General features: G+C 33.0%; 1 protein-coding gene across 1 annotated transcript in view; it reads left to right on the forward strand.

Annotated features, from left to right (window-relative positions):
• Nucleotides 1–25366, forward strand: part of LOC110107306 (probable chromatin-remodeling complex ATPase chain) — a 32646-nt gene extending 7280 nt beyond the window's left edge. The window contains exons 5-25 of the mRNA XM_020837531.2: nt 3192–3289; nt 3475–3654; nt 3774–3995; nt 10647–10781; nt 10864–11146; nt 11219–11292; nt 11899–12119; nt 12211–12298; nt 12383–12476; nt 12563–12751; nt 12841–12872; nt 13004–13080; nt 13163–13255; nt 13402–13471; nt 17170–17227; nt 17330–17388; nt 17472–17637; nt 24168–24346; nt 24439–24654; nt 24768–24878; nt 25133–25366. Coding sequence (XP_020693190.1) covers nt 3192–3289; nt 3475–3654; nt 3774–3995; nt 10647–10781; nt 10864–11146; nt 11219–11292; nt 11899–12119; nt 12211–12298; nt 12383–12476; nt 12563–12751; nt 12841–12872; nt 13004–13080; nt 13163–13255; nt 13402–13471; nt 17170–17227; nt 17330–17388; nt 17472–17637; nt 24168–24346; nt 24439–24654; nt 24768–24878; nt 25133–25147 — 2660 coding nt within the window. The 3' untranslated portion in view covers nt 25148–25366. The remainder of the gene's footprint in view (nt 1–3191; nt 3290–3474; nt 3655–3773; nt 3996–10646; nt 10782–10863; nt 11147–11218; nt 11293–11898; nt 12120–12210; nt 12299–12382; nt 12477–12562; nt 12752–12840; nt 12873–13003; nt 13081–13162; nt 13256–13401; nt 13472–17169; nt 17228–17329; nt 17389–17471; nt 17638–24167; nt 24347–24438; nt 24655–24767; nt 24879–25132) is intronic.
• Nucleotides 25367–25921: the final 555 nt, after the last annotated feature.

Consider the following 25921-nt stretch of genomic DNA (forward strand, 5'->3'; position numbering starts at 1 on the left):
AAAAATTGTAAAAAGTAGATTAAGATGTTATGGGCAATGTTTTATAAATCAGACAAAACCAACTAGTTCAATCAGTTGAACCGTGAACCAGTTTGTCGTTCGATCAGTTATATTCCCAAAATTGGTTTTGCAACGGATCGGCCTTAACCGATTCGAAATATCGGTTTGAACGGTTAATCGATGAACCAATGCTGATTTTAAAAATCGGTTGGTCTATTTGATATGAAATAGTTGATTTCAAAAACTGATTGGTATATAATTAAATTAATAAATTTATAATAAAATATTTAACTTAATAAATTAATTTAAATTATTATTTTAAAATACATATTAAATTTTAAAATATTTTCTTATTAAATAAACAATAACTATGCTTTGTCGTTTATATTAAATATGAATTAAATTTAAAAATCAAATATGTTTAAATTTAAAATTATAAGATATATTATTTATGTATGAATTTTATTATTTTTAGTTACAAGTTTACAATATTGCATAATTATTATATTATTATGTTGTATTTAAATGAAAAATAATTTTTATTATTTATTACGTCATTCGGTTCAACTCCGATCAAATCAATGAACCTTTTATCTCTCTTTGTTCCAATTCTATGCTAGGTCCAATTTTCACAATGTTGGTTATGAAAAATAAGAAGAATCTTGTTTAAGAAGGTTCCCTTTTTTTCTTTCTTTTGGGTATGTTGGCTCTAATCCAGTGATAATCAAGTGGGAATTTATTTAGGGTGAAAGGTTATGGTTTTTAAAAAGGAAAGTATTTGGATCAATGGAAGTTGTTGCAAGTGCATTTAATTTGAAATTTAGAATATAATTTACATGATGAAATTGCTCGCATGTTATATTTAATAACCATTCTATTTTTAGCAATAAAATTCTTGTTATTTTAGTTTTTTTTTTTATAATAAGCCAACAACAGTCTCATTGGATGTATTTTGCTAAGTTTTTTTTTTCTTTTGAGGACAACATAACTTGAAAAGGAAAAAGCCAATGCTGAAAAAAATGCTTGAGCCGATTAAAGAGATTTCAAATGAAAAGGAAATTATTATTGTTTATGATTATTGTATTTATGCATAAAGAAGAGACATAAATTTCATGGGAGTTATGAAATTTGTTTTTTGTTTGTAACGACCATCAATTTTGAATGAGCATATAATGATACATTTTATGTTAGAAATCAAATAAAAAAGGAATTATGGGGTTGGATTTATATAAAGTTATTAAGATAATCATTAACAATGAAGCAATGTGTAGAGCGGTAGGAATGCTAATTGAGATACTCATATCTTCCATTAAAAAAATTATTTTTTGAAGAGTGCAAATGATGATGATATCACTTGCGAAGAATGTAATAGGATCACATACATTGTTGGAGATGTAAATTTCTTAAAATCCTTCAGTATGAATCATCCAATGAAATTATCAAATTTTATTCAATTTGTATTGTTAAAAATCTTGGTTATAGTAGAGAGTTTTTTTTAATAAATAATCATTATGATTAATCAATTAAAATCAGTGAAATAAGGATTACATACCATGGTGATTAGTGACAATAGGAGTTTGAACTAAGAAAATGATGTGGATATGGCAAAGTTTGTTCGAGGGTTTATTTGGTCTTGATTTCAATGACGTTAAGTTTGGTGGTAAACTCTTCTATTTTTCTTGCTAGCCTTTGTAGTAGATCCATAGATGTAGGCATGATGCAAGCACAAATCTAATAAGGAGTTTTTAAAAAAATTGATAACCAATATAAAATGATTGAAATATAAATGTATGAGAAATTTCCTTAGCGTTTAAGCTTTTGTTCACAACTAGTTTTCACTTGTAATAACAAAAATATTCTACGATGAGCCAACCTAAAGTCAATGTATGAGTCAAGTCAAATAAATTTCTTTCCAACAATCCCACAAAAATATTAAAGCCTTAAGCTTGAAATTTGCTTGTTTTTCTTTCTTCTCTCTTCTCGTCTATATCTTTGATCATTGCTTGCTTTGGCAAAGCTTCCTCATTGTCCTTTATTTCCATCACCTTGCAAAAAAACTTTCAACAATTAATCCATCTTGTTTTATTTTGATGATTATTTTGTTTTACTTTTTTAGGTTCCTTAAATTAATTGTTGTAGTTGGAATATGAATCACATGCTATTTTGGAATTATTCTAAAAATATAACATTTATGGGGTTTATGTTCTGCCTCTTGACATGCAAAGCTTCACTTATGGCTCGCCTTTTAGAACATTGGATATAAATTATTGTTTTGGATATTTTCCTTTTAAATTTAAGTTAGATAATAAAATTTTATTTGAATTTGAATAGCTTGGTAGGGTTAGTTTTAAATTTAAATTGTAAATTCTATTTCTAAAATATTGAATGGAGAATTTTTTTTTCACATTATGAATTTAATTAAGTTATTTTTCTTTGATTCCTCTCAACTCTTTGTTCTCTAATTGGCCTTCCTCTCAGATGAATTCTATATTCTCATCCTCCTCCCAGTTTCTCTCTCATCTCCCCATCCATCTCTCATGATAGCATAGTTTCTTAGGTTAGATGTCTTCTCTCTTTCTCTCTCTCACACACTCTCTCTCCCCCCTATGGGAATACAAGCCTGATTGCTTCATTTCTATCTCTAATTCTTTCTCTTCTAAAGCCTTTCATCTCTAAAGTTGTAGCCTGGTTGAAAGGATAGGATCTCAAAAAGGAGATCTACATCAACAAGATCTCAGCCACTAAGATTTCTGGCCTCTATACCAAGACTCAGAATTCGGAAATGTATGGATAATGATAATCATTGCTACTATGGCCAACTGTTCTAATATTTTTGGGGTTTTAAGATAATATTTTTGATCATAGATTCATAGATAGATACTCAAGTCTTGCTTAGTTTTCTTTTATATTTTATTGGCTAATCTAATACAATTAAGTTGTGAAGATTGTGTATTTTGATTAAATGTCCAATTTAAACTCCCTTTGATAAATTAATAGGGATATTGTTATGTGGGATTGTGTTACTTTAAGGAGGTTATGTGCACTCTAGCCATCTTTTCATTCAGATGAATGCCCCCTGATTCATGGGAAAACTTAGTGTGCAAATGTTAGTCCCTTTTTGGGATATTGCATGGTTAAAAAGTTGCAAAATAATTGAAAGTGTGACGTCAGTTTTGTTGTTTGTCTTGCAGGTATACAGGGTAAGATGAGAGATTACCAATTAGCTGGGTTAAATTGGTTGATTCGATTGTATGAAAATGGCATTAATGGGATTCTTGCGGATGAGATGGTATTCTCCTATGTTTTCTCTTGTTTAGTAGATTTTAAAGATGAGTTGCTCCATTATTTTTCAGTTAGAACATGATGTAGTTTTTTGCAATAAATTTTATTTTTTGATATTTTCAACCTTATAATAGCTCTTTGTTCTTTGTTTTTATCGTCTAACTTAAAACTTATGGTTTTTACCGTGTCCAGGGTCTTGGAAAGACATTGCAAACCATTTCCTTGATGGGTTATTTGCATGAATTCAGAGCAATTACCGGCCCTCACATGGTTGTGGCACCAAAATCTACTCTTGGTAACTGGATGAATGAGATTCGACGCTTCTGTCCCATTTTACGTGCTGTAAAGTTCCTAGGAAATCCTGATGAAAGGGTCAGATGGATTCTTATCTTGATTTTCTTGTGTTCCAATGCATCTTTCATTATGGTGTGTTGCAATACATTTTTCATTATGACTTGTTGCTGATCTTCTATTGTTACTACTGTTTCTAGAAATACATACGGGAGAATTTACTGGTTGCTGGGAAATTCGATGTACTTGTAACAAGTTATGAGATGGCTATTAAAGAAAAAAATGCCTTAAAACGCTTTAGTTGGCGTTATGTGATCATTGATGAAGCTCACCGGATAAAGAATGAAAATTCTCTCCTATCAAAAACAATGAGACTATATAATACCAATTATCGTCTTCTAATCACTGGCACGCCACTTCAGGTATCTTACATTGTATATTATAGAATTGAATATGTTATGTTGCTAACAATTTAATTTTATACTGTTGGCTCGCTGCAAATCTAAGAATTTTATTTTTGAGAACAAATAAGATTTTTGTCCGGTTTTCTAGTTGATGGATTTGAATTGAGTTACTTCGTGCCTTGCTATAATTGAAATGTTTAAGAACCGCAAACATATGATATAATGAATAGAGTTTTTTTTTTTTTATTAATTTACTTAAATTCCTGTTACATTCCTCTGCTGAATATTGCAGCAATTGCTGAATTGCTTTAAAATTCTTCTTTTACATGTAAGTGTGGGATTTTTTTCTTTGCAGTTAGGATGGGGATATTTACTTGTTTCTTTGTGGACTTGACCACTTTTGATGCAGGTAATGATGTTGGCAACGAGAAAAACTCTCAGTGCTTACTGAAAAAAATAATAACTAAATTCTTAATAAGTGGACAAACAACATTTAAATTCAAAAAGTGATGAAGGGTTGAGTAATGCTCTAACCATTTCTTATTGAAAAGCTTAACACTCCCAACAATAGAGCAAAACATTCCTTTCCTATTGTTGTTGGGAGTGCATAGAAAAAGCAAGATCTATAATTTACTAGCTCACATATCGATGATATTAATATAGGGCGGGGAAGGCATGTGAAGAAAAATTTCTTATAAGGATATATCATATAGCTAAGGGCAATCAGATAATTCGGTAATTTTTTTCGTGTTAGCAAGAATCAAGTTGCACTAGTAATTGATGTTTAAATTAATATAATGCTTATAGACTTATTGGAGGATATGCATAAAATATGACATTGAGTTAGGATCAAAGTAGTAAAAATTGTTTGTAAAATAGACTTTTTATGACTAACTATAAATTGTGCAATTGCATAGATTTGTATCATTGGATCTAATGTTTTTAAATCATAATTCAATGTGTAAGGGTTTTTTTTATTCTTAAATGTGTAAGGCATAGTGAGAAATAATGCTTATATATATATATATATATATATATATATATATATATATATATATATATGGCTCCCTAAAGATTAATTACACTCGTGGGAATCTCTAAGAGTAACTCCCGATATGTGAAACATGCATTTATCTTGATTTATTTAGATTAATTGTAAAAAAAATATTATGATTAAAAAACTATTAACTTGACAGTACAATTTATACTTAAAGACTGATAAATTTGTAGGCTAGAGGGTGAACCAATGATCTTTTTTTCATAAAAGTTTATATAGTCAAAGTTGTTGAATAATCAATGAATCGGCAAAAGATTATGGTAGATTTAAAAAAAAGGATGGTGGGTAGGGAGTAAGAAATCTATGAGAGGCTATAATTAGCTTTGGTTAGGATTTCATGGATCTATTATTCTTAGGCTATCAAGTTTGAAATCATGCAGTTAGTTTTGGATGATGCAATTTATGGTTGTTGACAAATGCCTCATTGTTGGGTTGGGTCGGGTCGACTATCTTCTCAACAGAATCATTTCAAATTTGATAGTCTAGGGATGATGAATCAATGAAATCCTAACCAATGTTATTTTTACCCTTTCTTGAATTTCTTTCTCCCTATCCGCTATTCTTTTTTGAGCCTATAACAGTTCTTTGTTGAGCCTTTAATAATTTAACGACTTTGATTATATAAATTTTTGAAACCTTTCAAAGTAATCTATTTTGGAGCCTTTCATCATGTATAGTTTATGTAACCTATTTTGAAACATTTCAAAGTTAATATAATTACCAAAACTATGAGGCTTTTAGTTGAAAAGCCTGTGGGTATCTGGGCTGAGAAGTAAGACCTAAAGGGACACCACTTCTTTCATCATCTTGTAGGGTAAAAAACAATCATTACACTTTAATTAGAAGCATTAGGGGTTAGTTGTATATTATTTAAGTACATTCGGTTTATGTATTTGTTGAGATCAAATGATTTGGGTAAATTGTAATTACACTTAATTTATTTGATTTTCTTAAACACAAAAGTTAAGTATTTTTAGTTATTTAGTTAATATTGTGATGCAGAATATTCCAGAGGCTAGAATTTCAAGTTTTGATGAATGCTGTCAACACGTAAGGCACAACACATGATGAGATTTTTTCAGTTTAAAATCCATTGAAAACAAAGTGCACATATCATAATAACAATTACGTAATATATACCATTCAACAACCTTCATTAAAATCAAAATCATGAAATATTGTATAGTATTTTTAAGTCAAATATTAACAATAATTTTTTTGCTATTTATTAGGTAATTTAAAAGTAAACTCATCAGATTTTTGATATTTTGAAGAAGAATCAATGTGATATAAAACAACCACCACAAGCGCAGGAAATTGTTGAATTTCAGATAAATTCAACAAAGTTGATGCAGAAATTCCAAACTTAATAGAGAAAACAACAATATAAAATCTCCAATTCAGCAAAAGAATAAGAAAAATAGCAAACAATACAAGAATCTTCAATTCGAGAGGAAGATTCAACTCTCCAAATCTCTAGCCAAAGATTAGAACCCAAACACCACACGAGATCTCAAATTCAGTCTCCAAATTCAAGATAACCTTAACCCTAGCCAAAAAAAATGGCTTAAAGTGAAATACAATTAATTAATCCCTAAATAGGCCCCAAGTTTGAATTTTTCCTCCTAAACCCTTGCTCCAATCAATGATTGGGCCCCACCCTTGTCCTGCCCCCCTCCAGATTCCGCCCCCTATATGGGCTTGCCTCCTGTAGTAATGAACCGGTCTAGGAGGGACCGGTTCAGCTTGGACCAGCCTAACATTACCCTCTCCCAAAGACTCACCTTGTCCTCAGGATGAAATGAAGAAAATTGATAATTCACACTCTCATATGGTTCCCAAGTAGCATCAAAGTCGGGAAGATCTCTCCATTTAATAAGTACTTCTTTGTTCCCCTCTTTGTTTGATCTCACCCCTTTTAGCCCCAGTGGTTTTAAGACCATTTTCAATTCCTATGTTAAAGTTGCTAGTAAATCTGCACTAACTGCATGCTCCCCAAGAGCTATCTCAACTGTAACATATGGAAAACTGGATGTATGGTGGCAGATAGGGGTACCTTCAAATAGTACGCCACTTCTCCATTCTTGTCCAATATCTCGTAGGGGCCAAAGTACCTTAGAGACAATTTCTCGTTTCTACTGTTGGCCACTGTCCTCTATCTGTAGCGCCGCAGTTTTAAGAACACATTCTCCCCTACTTCAAACTGGATATCTCTCCTATGTGCATCTGCCTGTTTCTTCATCATATGCTGTGCCCTCAACAGATGTTTCTTTAACTCCTCCAACACCCTATCCCTTTCCGCCAAGTATTGCTCTACTGAGGAGACTGGTGTGCTTTTGATAGGAAACACTTGGATTTCCAAGTGTTTCACACCAATAACCAAGTAGATCTCGGATGAAAATTGCTGTCCACACAGGAAAACAGTGGATTCGGAGAGAAAACGAAAGAGAAAACGTAAGAGAAACAAAGCAAACACTTTTATTTAATAAGAGATGAAAAGCACTTGCAAGATACAACTTTCCTTCGATTCGAGAGGAAGGAAAAACTCTCCAAATCTCTAGCCGTAGCCTAGAGCCCAAGAACACAAACCCTAGATCTCAAAAAAAAGATTCAAATGCAAGATAACCCCCTCTTCCCCCTATAACACTTTGAAAGGTGTCATCTGAGAAGCTGAGTGGTACAAGATATTGTACCAATATTCAGCCCATGCTAATCACTTAACCCACATTTGTGGTGTTTTAGAATAAAATCACCTCAAATAAGTCTCCAGGCTCATGTTGACTAACTTCGTTTGTCCGTTCGTCTGTGGGTGATAAACAGTGCTTCTCTTAAGAATTGTTCCTTGTAATCCGAACAACTCCTTCCAGAATTGACTGAGAAACACTTTGTCTCGGTCAGAAACTATAGACTCCAGAATCCCATGCAGTCTAACCTCTTCCTTGATGAATGCTGTTGCCACTGTCACTGCGGTGTAGGAGTGTCGTAAGGGAATGAAATGTGCGTACTTACTCAGCCTATCCACCACCACTATAACGGCTGTGAATCTCTCCGATCGTGGTAGGCCATCTATAAAATTCATGGACACTTCTCCCATACTATGTTTGGAAGTGCCAAGGGTTGTAGTAACCCCCTTAGAGTTATAGCCATATACTTGTTCCTTTGGCACACCTCACACCTCGCCACCATCTCCTCCACATCCTTATGCATCCCCTTCCAGTATACCTCAGCAGCCAATCTCCTGTATGTTTCTGTACCTCGGAATGACCTCCAACTACACTCCCATGGAACTCCTGCAGTAGATGGGGAATATGGATGGAAGTTCGTGGCATCACAAATCTCCCTTGATGTAAGAGTCTCTCCCCCTCAAGTGAGTACCCTGGATGGCTATTCGTATCTTTCATGAACTCCTCCCAAATCTTCCTCAACTCCTTATCCTACATACACTCTTCTTTGATAGCCTCCTAATTTACCATTAGTGGTACTGAAATTGTCATCTCCTGGAGCTCCCCAACACATATCTATAAGGCATCAGTCGCCTTTATTTTCCAAACCTGGCTTGTATTGGATTTCAAAATCATTGCTTAGCAGTTTGGACAACCATCTCTGATGTTCCTCAGTTATCATCTTTTGCTCTAATAAGTAAAACAATAGCCATCAGTTCCCTCTTATATATCGACTTCAGATTAACTCTGGCTGATAGTACATGATTGTTATATGCTATAGGTCTGTGGTTTTGCATGAGTCTGACTAGGGGTGTCAATATTGGACCAGATCCGAAACACGATCCAAAAATTTCGGGTTTGGGTTTACCCGAATCCAAAGCGGGTCAAGTTAGGGTCCAGAAAATTGACCCATTTGCAAAATCGGGTCGGGTTCGAGTTGACCTGGGAACTCGGGAATGACTCGAAATGACCCTACCCAAGTCTGCCCGCTTGCCCCGAGGCCTCGCCTGTCCCAGCTGCCCCGAGTCGTGTCGCGTCCGCGACTTCGCTCGTCGCCGGCACCATGATCGCTACCCAGCCAGCCGCCGGCACCGCTGCCGTTGTTCCGGCTACCGTGCTATCCCTAAACCCTAAACAGGTCGGGTTGACTCGAATCCGAAGCGTGTTGGGTCCGGAAAATCGACGGGTCGGGTTGACCTGAACCCGAATAGCGTCGGGTTAGTTCCGGGGACCCATACTCGACCCGGATGACATCAGTACTCCCCATAATAAGAATTTCATAAAATAACCACCACAAGCGCAGGAATTTGCTGAATTTTAGAGAAATTCAATGAAGTTGATGTAGAAATTTCAAACTTAATAGAGAAAACAACAATATAAAATCTCCAATTCAGCAAAAGAACAAGAAAAACAACAAACGATACTAGAATCTTCAATTCGAGAGGAAGATCCAATTCTCCTAATCTCTAGTTAAAGACTAGAGCCCAAACACTACACAAGAGATCTCAAATTCAGCCTCCAAATTCAAGATAATCCTAACCCTAGCTAAAAGGAAATTACTTAAAGCAAAATACAATTAATTAATCCCTAAACAGCCGTCAAGTTTGAATTTTCCCTCATAAACCCTTGCTCCAATCAATGATTGGGCCCCACCCCTGCTTCGCCCCCCTTTATGGGCCCGCCTCCTGTAGTAATGAACCGGTCTAGGAGGGACCGGTTTAGTTTGGTCCAGCCTAACACAATGTCAATAAGGTAACATGTGTTCCTAATTTTCCATGTAAGTAGGTACACTCGAAGGTGCCACTAAAAATCTGTTGCACATGTTTTGACTAGGAGATGAGGATCTGGACTATCTATTTTACTGCTTAACGTAAGAAAGTTTCTATTGATGTCATCAATTCCTTGTTACTTGCCTTAGACATAGTCTATCCATAGAAACTTACCGCATATGAACTGTGAATAAATAAATCTTAGCTTTTGGAACCATTAGAATTGTTGAAAGAAACAAATCCTGGAAACCAACTAGAAATCCCAAAAGCAAACAAAGTCAAACTTGAAAATTTCTGGAATATCGTTAACTGAGACACATGGACAGGAATAAGTTCAATTGTAGGAGCATTAATTCCTCAACTTGAAAATTTTTTAATTTCTATTGACAAGTCCACTCGATCAGGAATAACTGTGTATGATAAGAATATCTATACCGCAATTTTCATAAGTTCTAAGTTCAGTGCTCTGTGCATCATAAAAAGTTCTGCAATTTGGACAGACTCAGAAGGAAACTTTGCATTTCCAATAGAATTTTATAAGTTCATCTCTTACGAAGGCTTTGAAGTAGCAAAAAAAAAAAGCAATCATAGCCCAAATAGAGAGCCATTTATCATAGACATATTTTTCAATCTGTGTAAGTGCAAATTTTAGCCGACTCATCTGATTTATTTACAATCACAAATGAAAACTGTGTTGCGAGGCAAACATTTTGTTTCCAACCATGGTGTACTTTGAACTTCGTGTCATAGTGGCTCCTAAATTTAAATGGTCCTTTTCTAGTTTACTTTTTTCACATGATTTTTTTCATAACAAATTTTTGCATTCTGTTTTTGATGCGTTTTCTTGAATCTCCTGCGATGTGTAAATTATACTTATTGGCGCAATACATGTGAAATGCAGAATAATCTTCATGAGTTGTGGTCACTCCTCAATTTCTTATTGCCTGAGATATTTAGTTCAGCTGAAACATTTGATGATTGGTTTCAAATATCTGGTGAAAATGATCAGCAGGAGGTTGTTCAACAGCTTCATAAGGTTGGCTTTGATTCAAGTATGATATCCATCCTTTCTTTAATCTCTGTTATTGTTCTAACTTATTATTTTTGTTATTTGCAAGGTTCTTCGCCCATTTCTACTTCGGCGGCTTAAATCTGATGTAGAAAAAGGATTGCCGCCTAAGAAGGAGACCATACTTAAAGTAGGAATGTCCCAGATGCAAAAGAATTATTATCGCGCTTTGCTTCAAAAAGATCTGGATGTGATAAATGCTGGTGGAGAAAGGAAGCGCCTTTTAAACATTGCCATGCAACTGCGTAAATGCTGTAATCACCCATACTTATTTCAGGGTGCAGAACCTGGTCCTCCATATACCACAGGAGACCATTTGATAACAAATGCAGGTGACTTATCTGATAAAATATGATTACATATGACCATGATATCAGATGACCATTGTCTTGATTTTATTTCAGGAAAAATGGTTCTTCTTGATAAATTGTTGCCAAAGCTGAAGGAACGTGATTCCAGGGTTCTAATATTTTCACAGGTTAATTTCTCTTAATAATTTGTTTTTTTTAAACATGTATGAATGCTTAGAGCTCTAGAAGTTTTATTGCGTGGTAATAGAATGCATTTGAAACTGATGTTTCCTTGGTGGCAAACGGGAGCATTTTGGCATATTGGAAGGTGAATGATATTTAACATCTTCTGCATGCCCATTGATGCATGTAACCCTAAATACTTGTTTGTTATGCTAGGACAGTTAAATATTTTATTTGATGTTAAATTTAAGCTACTTTAATCATTTTGAGGGATTTCTAACCCTTTAAGCTTTGGCCTAACCCTTATTCATATATAGTTTCCTTATTAATCATATCCAATATATCCCTTTTATTTCTGTTCCTCTCTTGAGCATGCCTATTACATTTCTGTTTATTTTTTACCGAGTTAGACTCTAGCACTTACACATTTTATTTGCAAATCTCAGTTGAAGTGTCACCACAGATAAATGCCATTCTTAATTTTTCCCCCCCAAATATGTAATTAATAAATGCTCTCTTTGTTGTTAGCGTCATGCTCATATTATTTTGTTTTTGCAAAAAATGGTAGTTGTTTCTAGTTGCTGCTTTCAAATAACATTTCTTCTTTACAGATGACTAGGTTGTTGGATATCCTAGAAGACTATCTGATGTTTTGTGGGTACCAATATTGTCGAATTGATGGTAGTACTGGAGGGGAAGATCGTGATGCTTCTATTGAGGCCTTTAATCGGCCAGGAAGTGACAAATTTGTTTTCTTGCTTTCAACGAGAGCAGGTGGTCTAGGAATTAACCTTGCCACAGCAGATGTGGTCATTCTCTATGACAGCGACTGGTGAATTTGCCATGCTGTTGCATTAAGCTTTGTCAAAACAAATGTTCATGTTTTAGTTCATTTAGCCTGATAATCCTGTTTTCATCCTCAGGAATCCTCAAGTTGATCTGCAAGCACAAGATCGTGCTCACAGGATTGGCCAGCTGAAAGAAGTTCAAGTGTTCAGATTTTGTACCGAGGTTCATTTTGATTTTTAAAATTTGTTAGCTGAGGCATTCCAAAAGTTAGTTAGATTTTAATGGCATATTTCCTTTCATTAACAGTTCACAATTGAGGAGAAAGTGATTGAGAGGGCATATAAGAAGCTTGCCCTTGATGCTTTAGTAATTCAACAAGGTCGATTGGCAGAGCAGAAAAGTAGGTGCTATGCATTATAAAATAGATTCTCCTCAAGACAAATCTTGCGTTTTTATTTCATATTTCATTTATATCTTTTAATGCAGCTGTAAACAAGGATGAGCTATTGCAAATGGTAAGATTTGGTGCGGAGATGGTTTTTAGCTCCAAGGACAGCACCATAACAGATGAAGATATTGATCGGATCATTGCTAAAGGAGAAGAAGCAACTGCTGAGCTTGATGCAAAGATGAAGAAATTTACAGAAGATTGCATTAAATTTAAAATGGATGACAGTATGTGTTCTTCATGTTCTTTTATTACTTTTTTTTTCCTCTATGGTCACTCAAAAGTATTTTTTGGCATTAATTTTCATTGTTTTCAGATGCCGAGTTATATGATTTTGATGATGAGAAGGTACAAATTTGCACTTTAAGTTATAAGAAATATCTTAATTGGAATTATTTGGCTGGATATGTCTAGTTAATCATGTGTATGTGTTTTGTTAATTAATATTATTTAAAGCTTTCTTAATTTTATCCATTTAGGATGATAGCAAACTTGATTTCAAGAAGATTGTTAGTGAGAATTGGATTGAACCACCCAAAAGGGAACGCAAACGCAAGTGAGTTTATACTACAAATATTTTATATCATTTTCTTTCTTCTATTCGGTTTTTGTATATTATATTTGTCCCATCTATCTAGTTACTCGGAGTCAGATTATTTCAAACAAGCAATGCGTCAGGGTGCTGGTCCTTCAAAACCAAAAGAACCACGAATCCCTAGAATGCCACAACTGTGAGTTTTTATTGAATTTTCTATTTTGTTTACATGATGCAAAGAAAAATATTTCGTCTTCCTCTTTAGTTTCTAGATTAAATTAGTAGTTTATGTAGGAAACCGATGTGCCATTTAGATGACATGATCTTTTGTTTTTATTACAGGCACGACTTCCAGTTTTTCAATAGTCAACGACTTAGCCAGCTTTATGAAAAAGAAGTTCGATATCTTATGGTGCGTTTTTATAGGACTTATTTTTTTTCACTAATTTATTGGCTCCTGTTCTTGTTTTCTTTTTTTGATGTTTTTTTGGGGAAAAATTGGATGGTGTCTTTTCTTTAAAAAAAGACAGTGAATGATTTATACGTTACTCAGATGATTTATGCTTGTTTTATTTTTGCATTGCATGTGATTTATAAAAGGCACTTTTTTTTTTAGTGTATATTCTTTATTGGAATCAAAATAATCAAAGATGAGTAGTTGGGTTTTAATGCAAGCCAAAACCACCCTAATCAATTCAAAATTAATCATCTATTTTTTTGTCTAATTAAGCTAATTATTTTCATCATTTTTTTTCTTATCTACTTTATGGATCCTTATTTTCCATTTGTCCATGTTGAGTTTTGTGTGATTTTTTGAATATTTTTTCCAAATCATTTAGAACAGCTTCTATTCATATTATCTTAAGTTAGTTTTGCTCTTTTTAAAAAAAAAAAAAAAATTCTAATCACTTATAAATTTTATGTTTTAAGTGGGATAAATGCTTGTTTTTAAGTGGGATAAATGCTTGTTTTTGTTGGGTGAATTTTTTTATCTTCTGTAGCATGTTCAAACCACTTAAGTTTATGTGCAAATACCTTATCTTTAGTAGATGATGCTCTATTTGTTCTTTTGATATAATTATTTTCTAGTTTATTTTTTCTAATTTTTTTGATAGCACTATTTTAAATGTTTTGAAGCTTATTATTCTTAATTTGGCTATCAACAATTTGTTTGTTGCTCAAGCTCAGATCCATAAATTATAATAGGGATTGGTGAAGTTGTTGGCGGGGCGGGTTGGGAGTTTTAGGGAGGAAAAGGTTGGGGGCTTTGGTCACATTCATGAACCCTCTAGGAAAGTCCAATTGTTGGTTGATATTTGTTGTCAATTTTTTTATTTTAATCAATCTTCATTATTGAATATTTGTAAGATCATCCTTTCTGGCCTTTCATTGGGCACTGATGATGGGAGAAGTAGATATGTTAGTGACTTGAGAGCACGTTGATAATGTAGTTCTCAAGCTAAACATCAAGTAGAACATGACGATAGCATGGTGATAAGTAGTTTCCATGGGGATGAGAGGCTAGAGCCATATTGGAAGTCAGGGAGGTCATGGTGGTGATTGTTTTCGGTAGTATGGACTTGACACAAGTTGGTGGGGGTGAGGCTGAATTGCTTGATGATGGTTTGATTATTGAAGGGGAAGGGGTAATGGGATGTGCTGTGAAGGATGATACCATAAATCTTTGAGTCGAAGATGAGGGTGTGGGCTGGTATGATCCAATTATAGATGTTGTTTATAGGCAAGTGTCTTTTTAATTTTCATTATTATTTTGGAAGAAAAATATGGCATAAATAATCTAGTTAGAAGTTGATCAGAATGAAATGTATACTTTTAAAACACTAGGATCGATAAACTTATATTGTTAAAATATAATATCACTATTGTTTTTAGTTTACACTCCCTTATCCTTTCTAGAACTTCTAGATGATTTTTTTTTTTGAGAAAATGCAATAGCATTAAAAGCAAATAAAAAGAAACAAAGTACAAAACACTTAAGTGATAGTATACCTATCACTTTCCTCCTTTAACAATGAATAAAAAGGAGGAACCTTATTAACTTCTAGAACATCCAAAAAAAAAAAAAATGCCTCTCAAAGCAAAGTTAGCACACCAATGAGCTAACTTGTTACAATCTCTATTAATAAACTGAAAAAGAGTTACCTCAAACTCTTTAAGAAAATCGAAGTTCTCTTCTGTAGACAGAACCAATCCTTTATTAGCAAAAGATTTCTACAGATAGCTAATGACATTAGAACTGTCACTCTCTATAATTAGACCTCTAGCATCCATCATCCATTCTTTCATAACTTCTCTCAACAAGCGAAAGGCCAATAGTTCCAGAAAACCAATATCCCAATGAACCACCGAGAATCCAAAGGATAGAAGCATCATTCCTTTGTTATCTTTGAATATACCTTCTATCCTTGCTTTGTTAGAAGGAAGAAGAGAAGCATCTATATTCACCTTAATCCAACCGGGTGGAGGGGGATGCCAAAAGGAAGAATTCAGCTTATGAAGCTGGTTAGCACCCAAGTGGTCCGTGTATGGATTATTAGATGAAAAAGCTGCATGAGTAATGGCTCGCATCCTTCATGAATCAGTTTGTTCCTACTCTTCCAAGAGTTGAAAACCAAAGCACAATAAACTCTTATAATGAAACAGTCATTCTTCTCTATCTTATTAAAGAAAATAAGACAATCTTGTAGTCAGCTAAAAACCGGTAAAGAGAATCCCCATCTATTAGCCAGTTGGATAAACTGAATTAATTTTAAGCATTTCACGGCCACATGCTCTCCATCCTCTATCATACCGCAGTCTCTAGGACAAAGATTATTATTCAATAATCTTGTATTCATTAAAAATTCACAAGAGGGAATTGCATTCTTCAACAGCCTTCACCAAAAAAACTGCAATCCGGGGATTAAGCTTAAGCTTTTTAATATCCTTCCAATGTTGAATAAAAGACTGATTTTCATCTTCGGATTTATTAGGTACCCAGTTTAAAATTGCGTAATGTGAGGGGTGCCTCAGTGCAATTCTATTACAAACTCAATGATTGTGCTTTGAGGCGTACAACTCAATCTGGCTGAGGCACAATTTCCATCATAGGCGTGAGGCATTTGCCTTTTGTATGTCTTTTTTTTTAATTATAAATATAGAAAAATAACTAATTTTTAACCTTATCTAAACACATGCACCTTCACACGGACTAGTCACACCCATGCTGTAATCCTTATCCTTGACGTCCTGCTGTGAGTTCTTGCCGCCAGTCTACCACTACAACTACCGATGATCGCCTGGGGATGGCCGTCATAACCACCACCTTCTCCTTTTGCTATTACATAATATATTTTATATTATTTTGCTATTGTGATGTTGGATTTCAACTATATTTCATATAACATATTACTTGCCACTTTACGAATTGTGTAATTTTTTATTTCATTTTTATGCCAAATTGTTATTTCATAGTTCAATAGAAAGTTAATATGTCATCCTTTTGTATATTATTTGGTTATTATATAAAAAAATCTCTTTTAACCTTCATTTTTATTTTACGTAATTTTTAGATTTTGAGGCTTATGTCTCAAATCGTCTGGAGGCTTACACCTCAACTCAAGGACCGAAAATGTCTCAATATCCAATTGCATAATTTTAAATATAGATTAGGTGAATTATTGTGTTATATCTAACTACTTAGAAGTTTATATATTTTCTTTATAGTCATTTTTGTTTTGTTATTCTTTTCTTTGATCAATCTATGATATATTTATTATTTTGTTCATTTTGCTCTACTACATAATATTTCCCTTTAAGCTCTCATCTAATATATATATATATATTTCAAAATAGCATTTTCATAGGACATGCAATTTGCTGTTGGTCGTTAGGCTCTTGTATCTGAAATTCCATTCCCCTCTTGGTGTCGATACATCATGGAATCCTGATGGGGCTTAAAGAAGTTATGTTTCCATGTTACTAAAGCTGTCATTTGATACCAGTCTGGTCTAAGAAAATGTCTGCGCCTTCAACATTTGTACATTCTTTTATGGGCTTGTCATCTCAATATTTTGTAATACATGATCACGTTTTGCCTTTTTTGTGCAGCTGGCCCATCAAAGGAGCCAGTCTAAAGATTCAATTGGTGATAGTGATGACCCTGAAGGTTTTTATTTTTTAAATTTAATTTTTTTTATATCTTGAAGTTTACTAGCTATTCATTCATTGATGTATACGGAGTGAAGACTTCGCTGTTGTAATTTTGCAGAATTAGGTGAATCATTGACGGCAGAGGAACAAGTAGAGAAGGAACAGTTGTTAGAAGAGGTGACCAAATTTAAATTTTTGGAAAAAAATTCTTTTATTATTCCTTATGTCAAATTTTTTGAGCTTTATTTTGCATGTTTTAGGGTTTCTCAACATGGACGAGAAGGGACTTCAATACATTTATTAGGGCTTGTGAGAAGTATGGACGTGGTGACGTAAAAAACATAGCCTCTGAAATGGAGGGTAAATCACAAGAAGAAGTTGAAAGATATGCCAAGGTTTTTCGGGAGAGATACAAAGAACTTAATGGTATATTGTTTTTGTTCTATTTCCATTGCACGTCATTATTGGGTATATATTTCAGCTTTTTCTTCATTCTCAATCTCATTAAAACTCTTTCTTAGTCCGTGCAGTGATTAAGATTCAATGTGTTTTGATGGTGAATAAGAGCTGTAATGAAAAAATGCATATTCATTGAGCTGGAGGAAAAAAAAAAGAACGGGGTATTAAGATATGCATGTGTTAAAAGGAAAAAAATTCTTTATTTTCTTATTATTCATTGGAGGATTCTTCTTTTTGGTGCAGAGGAGCAAGTATAATTCTAAGGTGTAATTAAATATAAACACAACTCATCAGATATAAACAAAATTTCTAACTGAATATATTTTAGGGCTAACATTTCCTTTTAATTTGGAGCATATATATCAACAAGATTTATGTCACGATCTGGCCCAGATACTCGAACTAATGAGGTGGAAACTAACAATTGGACGGCTAAGAAAATTACTACTCTTACTTATAACAATAAATTTTAACATTTTACAAACAATGAAGAGCCATAATAAAAAATTTCACAAATACTTAACATTTGCATAAATCATAATTTACCTTCTTCCATTCGTACACTTTATGTGGACATATTCTATTTCTCTTTCAGTCATTTCTATTTCTCTGAAGACTTACCTGAAAGTTTAGCTGAATAGGTTGAATTTGCATAGTAAACTTGGTGATAATCTTTCTTTATATAATACATAAACAATGAATGATATCCTTCTCATTTCTCATTTCTCATTTCTAATATAATATTAAAACAAATATAACTTTTGATGTATGTATATTCATATACATATATTTTTGATATAATTTTTCATTTCATTCACTCATTTCTTTATACATTTCATATACATTTCAACATTTATTTTTTTCCAATTCATTTAGTACAGGAGCACCATCTAAATATATCAATAAAGGTAGAACCATTTACATTTGCATTTTCATTTCCATTTAACATGTACATGTACATTGCTTCCCTAGCCAGTATTATTGAGGTAACTCATATAATTTGCATACATATCCTCTTACCTTTTTCATTTATTCTCAATTATTCATTTATGTTTATATCATTTTCTTTTATTATTCTTTACTTGTATTCTATATATCTATATATATATATATATATATATATATATACATTCTTTTACAGATTCATATATATGTTCATACTTTCTCATAATAATCAATGCATATTTTACTATCATATATACATTTGAATTTTACATTGCTTTATTCATAATAGTATCAAAATAAGTAAAATAATTATGTAAATATTTTTTTTAAATGAAAATGAAAATATAATAATGAAATTTCAAACAACTATAATTACCTACTTTAAATATTTCTGAGCTCTAATTTCCTTCCAAACCTCAAACTTTGTTATGACTTTATCAACAGTTGTTTTAACTTAATTATGAAGATATTCCAATATTTAAATAACATTAATGTGATCTTAATTTATAAAACTTCAGCTTGGAGCACTCAATAGATTTTCAAAGCAACATCAAGGATTCCTATTCTCTAATTTACTTCAAACATTTCCAAAATCTATATTAGAAAATGATTACCTCATCGAAATTTTCCTTCATTGCAAATCTACTTCTTTCATTATTGGATTTAAAGTTGTTATAGTTTGATTCTTCCTACAATAGTAATGTTTCTTCAATTAGAAGAAAAGAATTTTAATATTTTCTTTCTCTTTGTTGAACAGATAGAAAAAATAAGAAAATAAATATTTACTATTCTTTCTATGTTGTCAAAAGTAGACGAAAATTCACAATCCCAATTTTCGGACTCTTCCTCCTAGAACTTTCTTCTTATGCTCTCGAATTTGATGTCAACCTTTACTTAGGTTTCTATCATACAAGAAACTGCAAGGAAGAGAAATAAAATATAAACTTACTTTCTTTCATCTCCTCTCTCTCATTTCTCTGTCGTATTACGTCCGTTTACTTCCAAAAGAACGAAGGAAACAAGTATATAACTCATGAGTAGTTATTTCCTTCATAGTGTGAACCAGCATTTATTCTATTTCAAACTATCTTGTGTTAAATGCTTTGACATGATCATCTTCTTCATATATGCACGGATGTCCTCTTTTACCACCTTCGACATCTTGGCACATGGTGTTACATTTTTGTTGGAGCTAGAAGGATGCTCTTTCGTTTTTGTAACTCAATCTTCTCACAATGATTTCATTATAGATGAATGTAAGTTTTGAGATTCCCTATAGTCTCAATTCGCACGTTATGCCTCAATGTCGGGTCTTTTTAATGACATGTTGTGGATTTTTCCTTATCTTTTTTAAAAAAATCTTAGAATGAAAATTTTGATTAAAAAAAAATCATGCAAATGTTCTAGAAAATATAAAACATAAGTAAACTATTTAAAGAAATTAGATTTATGAAAGAATTTTTTTTTAGTGTTTAGAGATTGTCACCTAACACTGCCATTGCCAGGTCCTATGTCCTAGATAAGACAAGTGGAGGGTCGTAATAGGCACCCTAAATATCTAACACACGTTAAGACTTAATTCCGCCAATAGTTCTCATTATATGTTTTACCTAGTACATTAGAATCCCTAGTACTAGACACAAAAGGATTCTTCCTCCATAGCTTAAATCGCAGGTGTGCTATAGTATTAGCATCCCTAATAGAATTTAAAGGCGCAGAATAGTATATAACCAACCCACCCTTCTGTATAACCTATTTAATGGCTGCATGCAATAACGATCACACTCTTCAAGATAGATTCGTAAAAAGTAAATCTACGCCATGGAAGTTTCATTGCTGAATGACTTTTCATAGCTGAAGTGCTACTTCACTTAGTCTTAGTAGTAGAAACTCGGAGAGACAGACATAGAGAGGACTCAATGGGCGTCGGGTCTCTCGGCCAAAACGATGAAAGGTTTTTCCGGGTTAGGTTTCCTAACCTTCAACTCGAGGTACGTAGGGATTGGGAAAGCCTTCACAAGAACATTCTGTAGTATTAGTAAGAGGAGGACGTTGGGACGGAAGCAAGAGAAAAAACCACTAATCTGCTTATTGACTTCAATTAGCAAATTTTCTTTGTTGTCGGCTTAAATCAATCAACTTTTATCTCGGGGAGATCTATTGATGAAACTCTGCTTCTTGCTCATGTCTGTCCCACCAGTCAAAGCAGCTAGCTAAGCAAGCCAATAATATCTGTCTTTGTTTTCATTAGCAACTAGGTCAAGGGTTCCGGAGCAAGAAACTATGGCACCCACTCATTTTATGAAACCAGTACGGCTTTTTTCCATATCTCAATCATATTAGTACTGTATGTCGTGTATCTTATGGTATCTTTGTATTGAAATTGTTCCAATACATTATTCTCTGTCTTATGTAGGACAAATTCTTGGCATCTTTAACTTGTAGGGATTACTGCCGATTGGAGGAGTAGGCGAGAAGCTTAGAGAAATTTTTTGATTGAACGAAGCCAAGGGGCGAACGGGAAATACTTTAGGGAACAACCAAGTACCGGAAAGAAAGAAGCTGGTATTCATAACAAGAGGCAATTCCATTTTGGAAGACGACTCACCCAGACTTTTCTATTCTGCGATCTGATCTCGTCTATTTCAAATCGTCTGAAATCTGAGTTCTCCCGAACAGTTCCTAGTCTTAGTTAGCTCTCCAAAAGTACATTGCCACTTTCAGTTTTCCAGAGTGAAAACAAACGTCGGGAGCCTAAGCTTTGTCTCAGACCCCGTTGTAGGAAAACTTCTTTGGTGGCGTGATCCTCATATAAAGAACTAAAATAGAACCAATCATCCACGTAGCATTCTACAACATCTCTATTGATGAGATGAAGCTCTTTCGTATTTGTCAGAGAAGACCGGTCTTTTTTAGCGAGTTTCTTTTCTTAGTTTCAGTTATTCTTTTTTTTTTCTATTTTTTTTTTTCATTCAATTAGTAAGGTATCCTATAAAAAAAGAGTTCCTTTCCTGGACCCTTAGTAAGGTCATGAAAGATTTCAACTTAATTCTAGCTATAGGCTTATTAGGCCTGTAGTAATCAAAACGGTGATCACATAAGTGATAACAAAAGAGTTAATGAATATGCCTTATTCCTGCGGTTGGATGCTTTCAAACTGGACAATTGGTGATAAAACTTGTCGAATAATTATGACATGAATCCTTTAATACATTATGTTAATGCTTGGGTGTTCTCTGGAAGCGACGCGCTGTATGACTTGAATATAGTGAGAATTGTGCAACGGCCTTTGCATTGACGCCCATATTCAATTTTAAATAGGAAAGGGTTCCCGCATCATGGATGGATGTGGGCAAAGAAGCTAGTTTATGAAACTAAATTAGTTATGATTGTGGAATGTAGGTTCCCTTACAGACAAATTAATTAAATTAATTGATATTATGGATAATATGAAGATAAATATTCTATACATTTAAGAAACTAAATGGGTGGGAGAGAAGGTTAAGGAGATTGATAATTTAGGGTTTAAACTTTAGTATTATGGTAGGAGTCAACTAGAAATGATATAGGTGTAATTATAGATAACAGTTTGAAAGATAATATTGTAAAAATTGATAGATTATAGCTTTGAAGATTATTGTTGATAATAAGATTATTAATATTATAAATGCTTATGCTCCTCAACAAGGTTTGGATATGTGCTCAAAAAAAATTTTTGGAATGACTTAGAATAATTAATACAAAATATATATCTTGAAGAAAAAGTTTTTATTGGGAGAGATTTAAATAAACATGTTTGTAGAGAGGTAGAAGATTTTAAAAGCATTCATGGTGGCTATGGATTTGGAGCGATTAATAAAGGTGATAAGACTATATTAGATTTTGCTATAGCTTATGATTTTGTTATTGCTAATACCTTATTTAAGGAAAGAGATGAGAATCTCATCACTTATAAGAATGGATATAATAAAATTCAGATTGATTATTTTCTTGTAAGAAAAATAGATCGTTTAGATTACAAAAATTGCAAATTTATTATGAGGGAAAGCCTATATATCTAACACTGTTTATTAGTTTTGGACTTTAAGATGAAGTGATTGTGAATGAAAAATATAGTATATCGTTGTTATAGGATTAGATGTTGGCATTTAAAGAATTCTAACAAAAATATTTTTGATTCACAATTTTAAGATTTTGTAGGTTCATGAGAAAGTTAATATTATATGGGAAATAGTAGCTTGTAATATTAAGAATGTTGTAATGATATGCTTGAAGTATCAAAAAGAAAAGTTTTTAATAGTAAAAGTAGTTGGTGGTTGAATCAAATGTGCAATAAAAGATAAAAAAGAAGAATCTCTGTTATAAAAATTGGGTTAGATGTAAGAATTTTAAAAATTGGGAAATATATAAAGTTGTCCGTAAGGAGTTTAAGAAAGCATTCTGCGATGCAAAGAGTTTAGCTTTTAATGATTTATATAATATATTAGATACTAAAGAGGGTGAAAGATATATGTATAAGCTAGTCAAATAAAGAGATAGGAGTAGTAAAGATTTAGTTCAAGTTAAGTGCATTAAGGATGAAGATAAAAAAAAAATTTTAGAAGAGGATATTTAATAAAGATGGATGAGATACAAAATAAGCATATACATGAATGGTTGGAGTAGCTCTAGTGACAGATAAGATTATAGAGAGTCATCTCAGATGGTTTGGTCACATAAAACGATGGCCTTTCGATGACCCAGTTAGGAGAGTAGATGTATTAGTCTATTAGATTTAACCTATGTTAAAAAAGGTAGAGGTAGATCTAAAAAGACTTGGTTAGAAAATATTAGATGGTTTGTGTGCTTCATTGCATTTTTTCTTCAAGATGCATTGAGGCGCATCTTATGTTATGCAATTTTAAATAGCGGCCATCAATCATAATAATTGGTTGAATATATATTGTGGTAAGTGATTGAAATAATTATTAGTTATTAATCCTATTAGAAGATGCACAAGAATTTAAAACGCAAAATTATCATAATGAGTAGTTGTTTTTGAGCTAGAGGTGAAAATAAAATGAGATTGAAATGGTCAATTGTAAAAAGGTGGTCATAGTTTTCTTAGGAAATAGTAACTGAATCTAAAGGAGCATTAGTGGAGTTGATTGGAATGAGGCTAGTGTTTGAGCATGGTGAGCAATTGGAGGGTTGCTATATTTTTCCTTGAAAGATTAGAAGAGTTATGTTTTTATGACAATATTAACAGAGAGAAAGAGTTATAATATCCTATGCCAATAGCAGTATTATCACGATGGTTAGTAAGTTGTGTAAGTAACTTAGCAATTTGAAAAGATTGGGAGAGAGAGCAGTGGAGATATTCAAGGCAATGGAGTTACCTCCATTCCCCACATCATTCTCTCACTGTTCTGCACACTCCAAGAAACATAGCAAGATAACTAGGCTGCAATCCAAGCAATGAACTTTCATATTTTATGTAAATATTTTGATTTTAACATATAATATAGTAAAAAAAGGAGTCTGTTCATCTAAGATACTTTATATTGCTTCAGATTATGACCGAATAATGAAGAATATTGAAAGAGGAGAGGCAAGGATCTTAAGAAAAGACGAGATAATGAAAGCGATTGGGAAAAAACTGGATCGATATAAGAACCCATGGCTGGAGTTGAAGATTCAATATGGTCAGAACAAAGGGAAGTTGTACAATGAAGAATGTGATCGCTTCATGGTGTGTTTTAAGGATACTCAACAACCTTATTTCTCACTTGTCAGTGTTTTTAAGATAATACTAAATTCTGTGATGATATCCTATTTTTTTAGTTATGCATGGTACATAAGCTTGGTTATGGGAATTGGGATGAGCTGAAGATGGCGTTCCGAATGTCTCCTTTATTTCGTTTTGATTGGTTTGTTAAATCTCGCACAACTCAAGAATTAGCGAGGCGCTGCGATACGCTTATTCGGTTGGTTGAGAAAGAAAATCAAGAACTTGACGAGCGTGAGAGGCAAGCCAGGAAGGATAAAAAATATGCAAAGGTAAGCTTTCCCTTTCCTTTTTTAGGTTTGTATTATCTTTAACAAAATTGTGTTTTGCATGAACAAAGGTGCTTATCTGCATTTTCTTACCTTATTTTTTTTATGTCGAACAGAATATGACGCCTTCAAAGCGATCTGCAGCAAAAGCACCTGCTTTGGAGACTCCTGCACTCACTTCTTTTAAGAGACGAAAGCAGTCTATCATAAATGATTATGTAGGATCGGTGAGTTAGTTAACATCTCAGGCTTTATTTAGGACGGTTTTCTTACTGCTTTCAAAAATAACTTTTTAGTATAAAAATTTCTTTAAAAAAAAAAATTGTACTAAAAAACTGCTTAAAAAAGCAATAAGAAAATCGTTCCAAACGAAACCTTAGTTTTTAGCTGGGACGACTCTTTTAATCCTCAAAATATAACTGAAAAAAAAAATTTACTTCATTGATGATACTTGCTAACTTTGATGATGTGTTTGTCTCAGGGGAGGAGGAGGTGAATTTTTTGAGAAATGCTTCGGTAGCTGTAGTGCTCATGGGAACAGCTATATATTATGTACTGCTTTTTCATAACTAAGTAGACTTCCTGTAGAATCTTAAAATAGTGGCATTGAGCTGATTGTTTAGGATGAGGGAAAGAGATCAAAATGGTAATTTACATTATTTTTATGGGGTTATTCTACTTCTATATTATCAATATATCTTATTTACTTTCTTCCCCTTTTAAGCATGAAATACATATGTGATGGACATAATAGCCTTTTTTTTTTTAAATCAATTTTTTAGTTAAAAAAAAATTTGTATTAAAATATTATTTTAGAAAATAATAAAAAAGTTATTGTCCTATATATTAGTTCTATCAAAATATGAAGGTACCATTTCAAAATGGTCCAATGTCTTTGGCAAGAGCTGAAAACCTCGTACGATCATAATTTGTTCTTCTCCCTCAACATATTCACTTATAGCTTCACATTCATCTCTCATCTATTACATATGCAAATGGAGGATAAATCTACTTATAACTCTACATTCATTTCTCATCTATCATAAGGGAAAATGGAGGATAATAGTTTCACATTTATTTTTCATCATCGGGCAAAAGATACACGAAAGTTAACATGTGTTAGATTTTTGTTAAAAGTTGTAACATAAAACACAGGCTTACCTTTGGACAATTTTCGTTATCATTCTATTGTAATTTTTTTGAATTAAAATTTTTGTACTTAAAAATTTATTTTGAAAGAAATAAAAAATGTTTCCTACCCCCACCCCCC

The sequence above is a fragment of the Dendrobium catenatum genome, unplaced genomic scaffold (assembly GCF_001605985.2).
Source record: "Dendrobium catenatum unplaced genomic scaffold, ASM160598v2 original_scaffold_4309, whole genome shotgun sequence".
Classification (NCBI taxonomy): Eukaryota; Viridiplantae; Streptophyta; class Magnoliopsida; order Asparagales; family Orchidaceae; genus Dendrobium; species Dendrobium catenatum.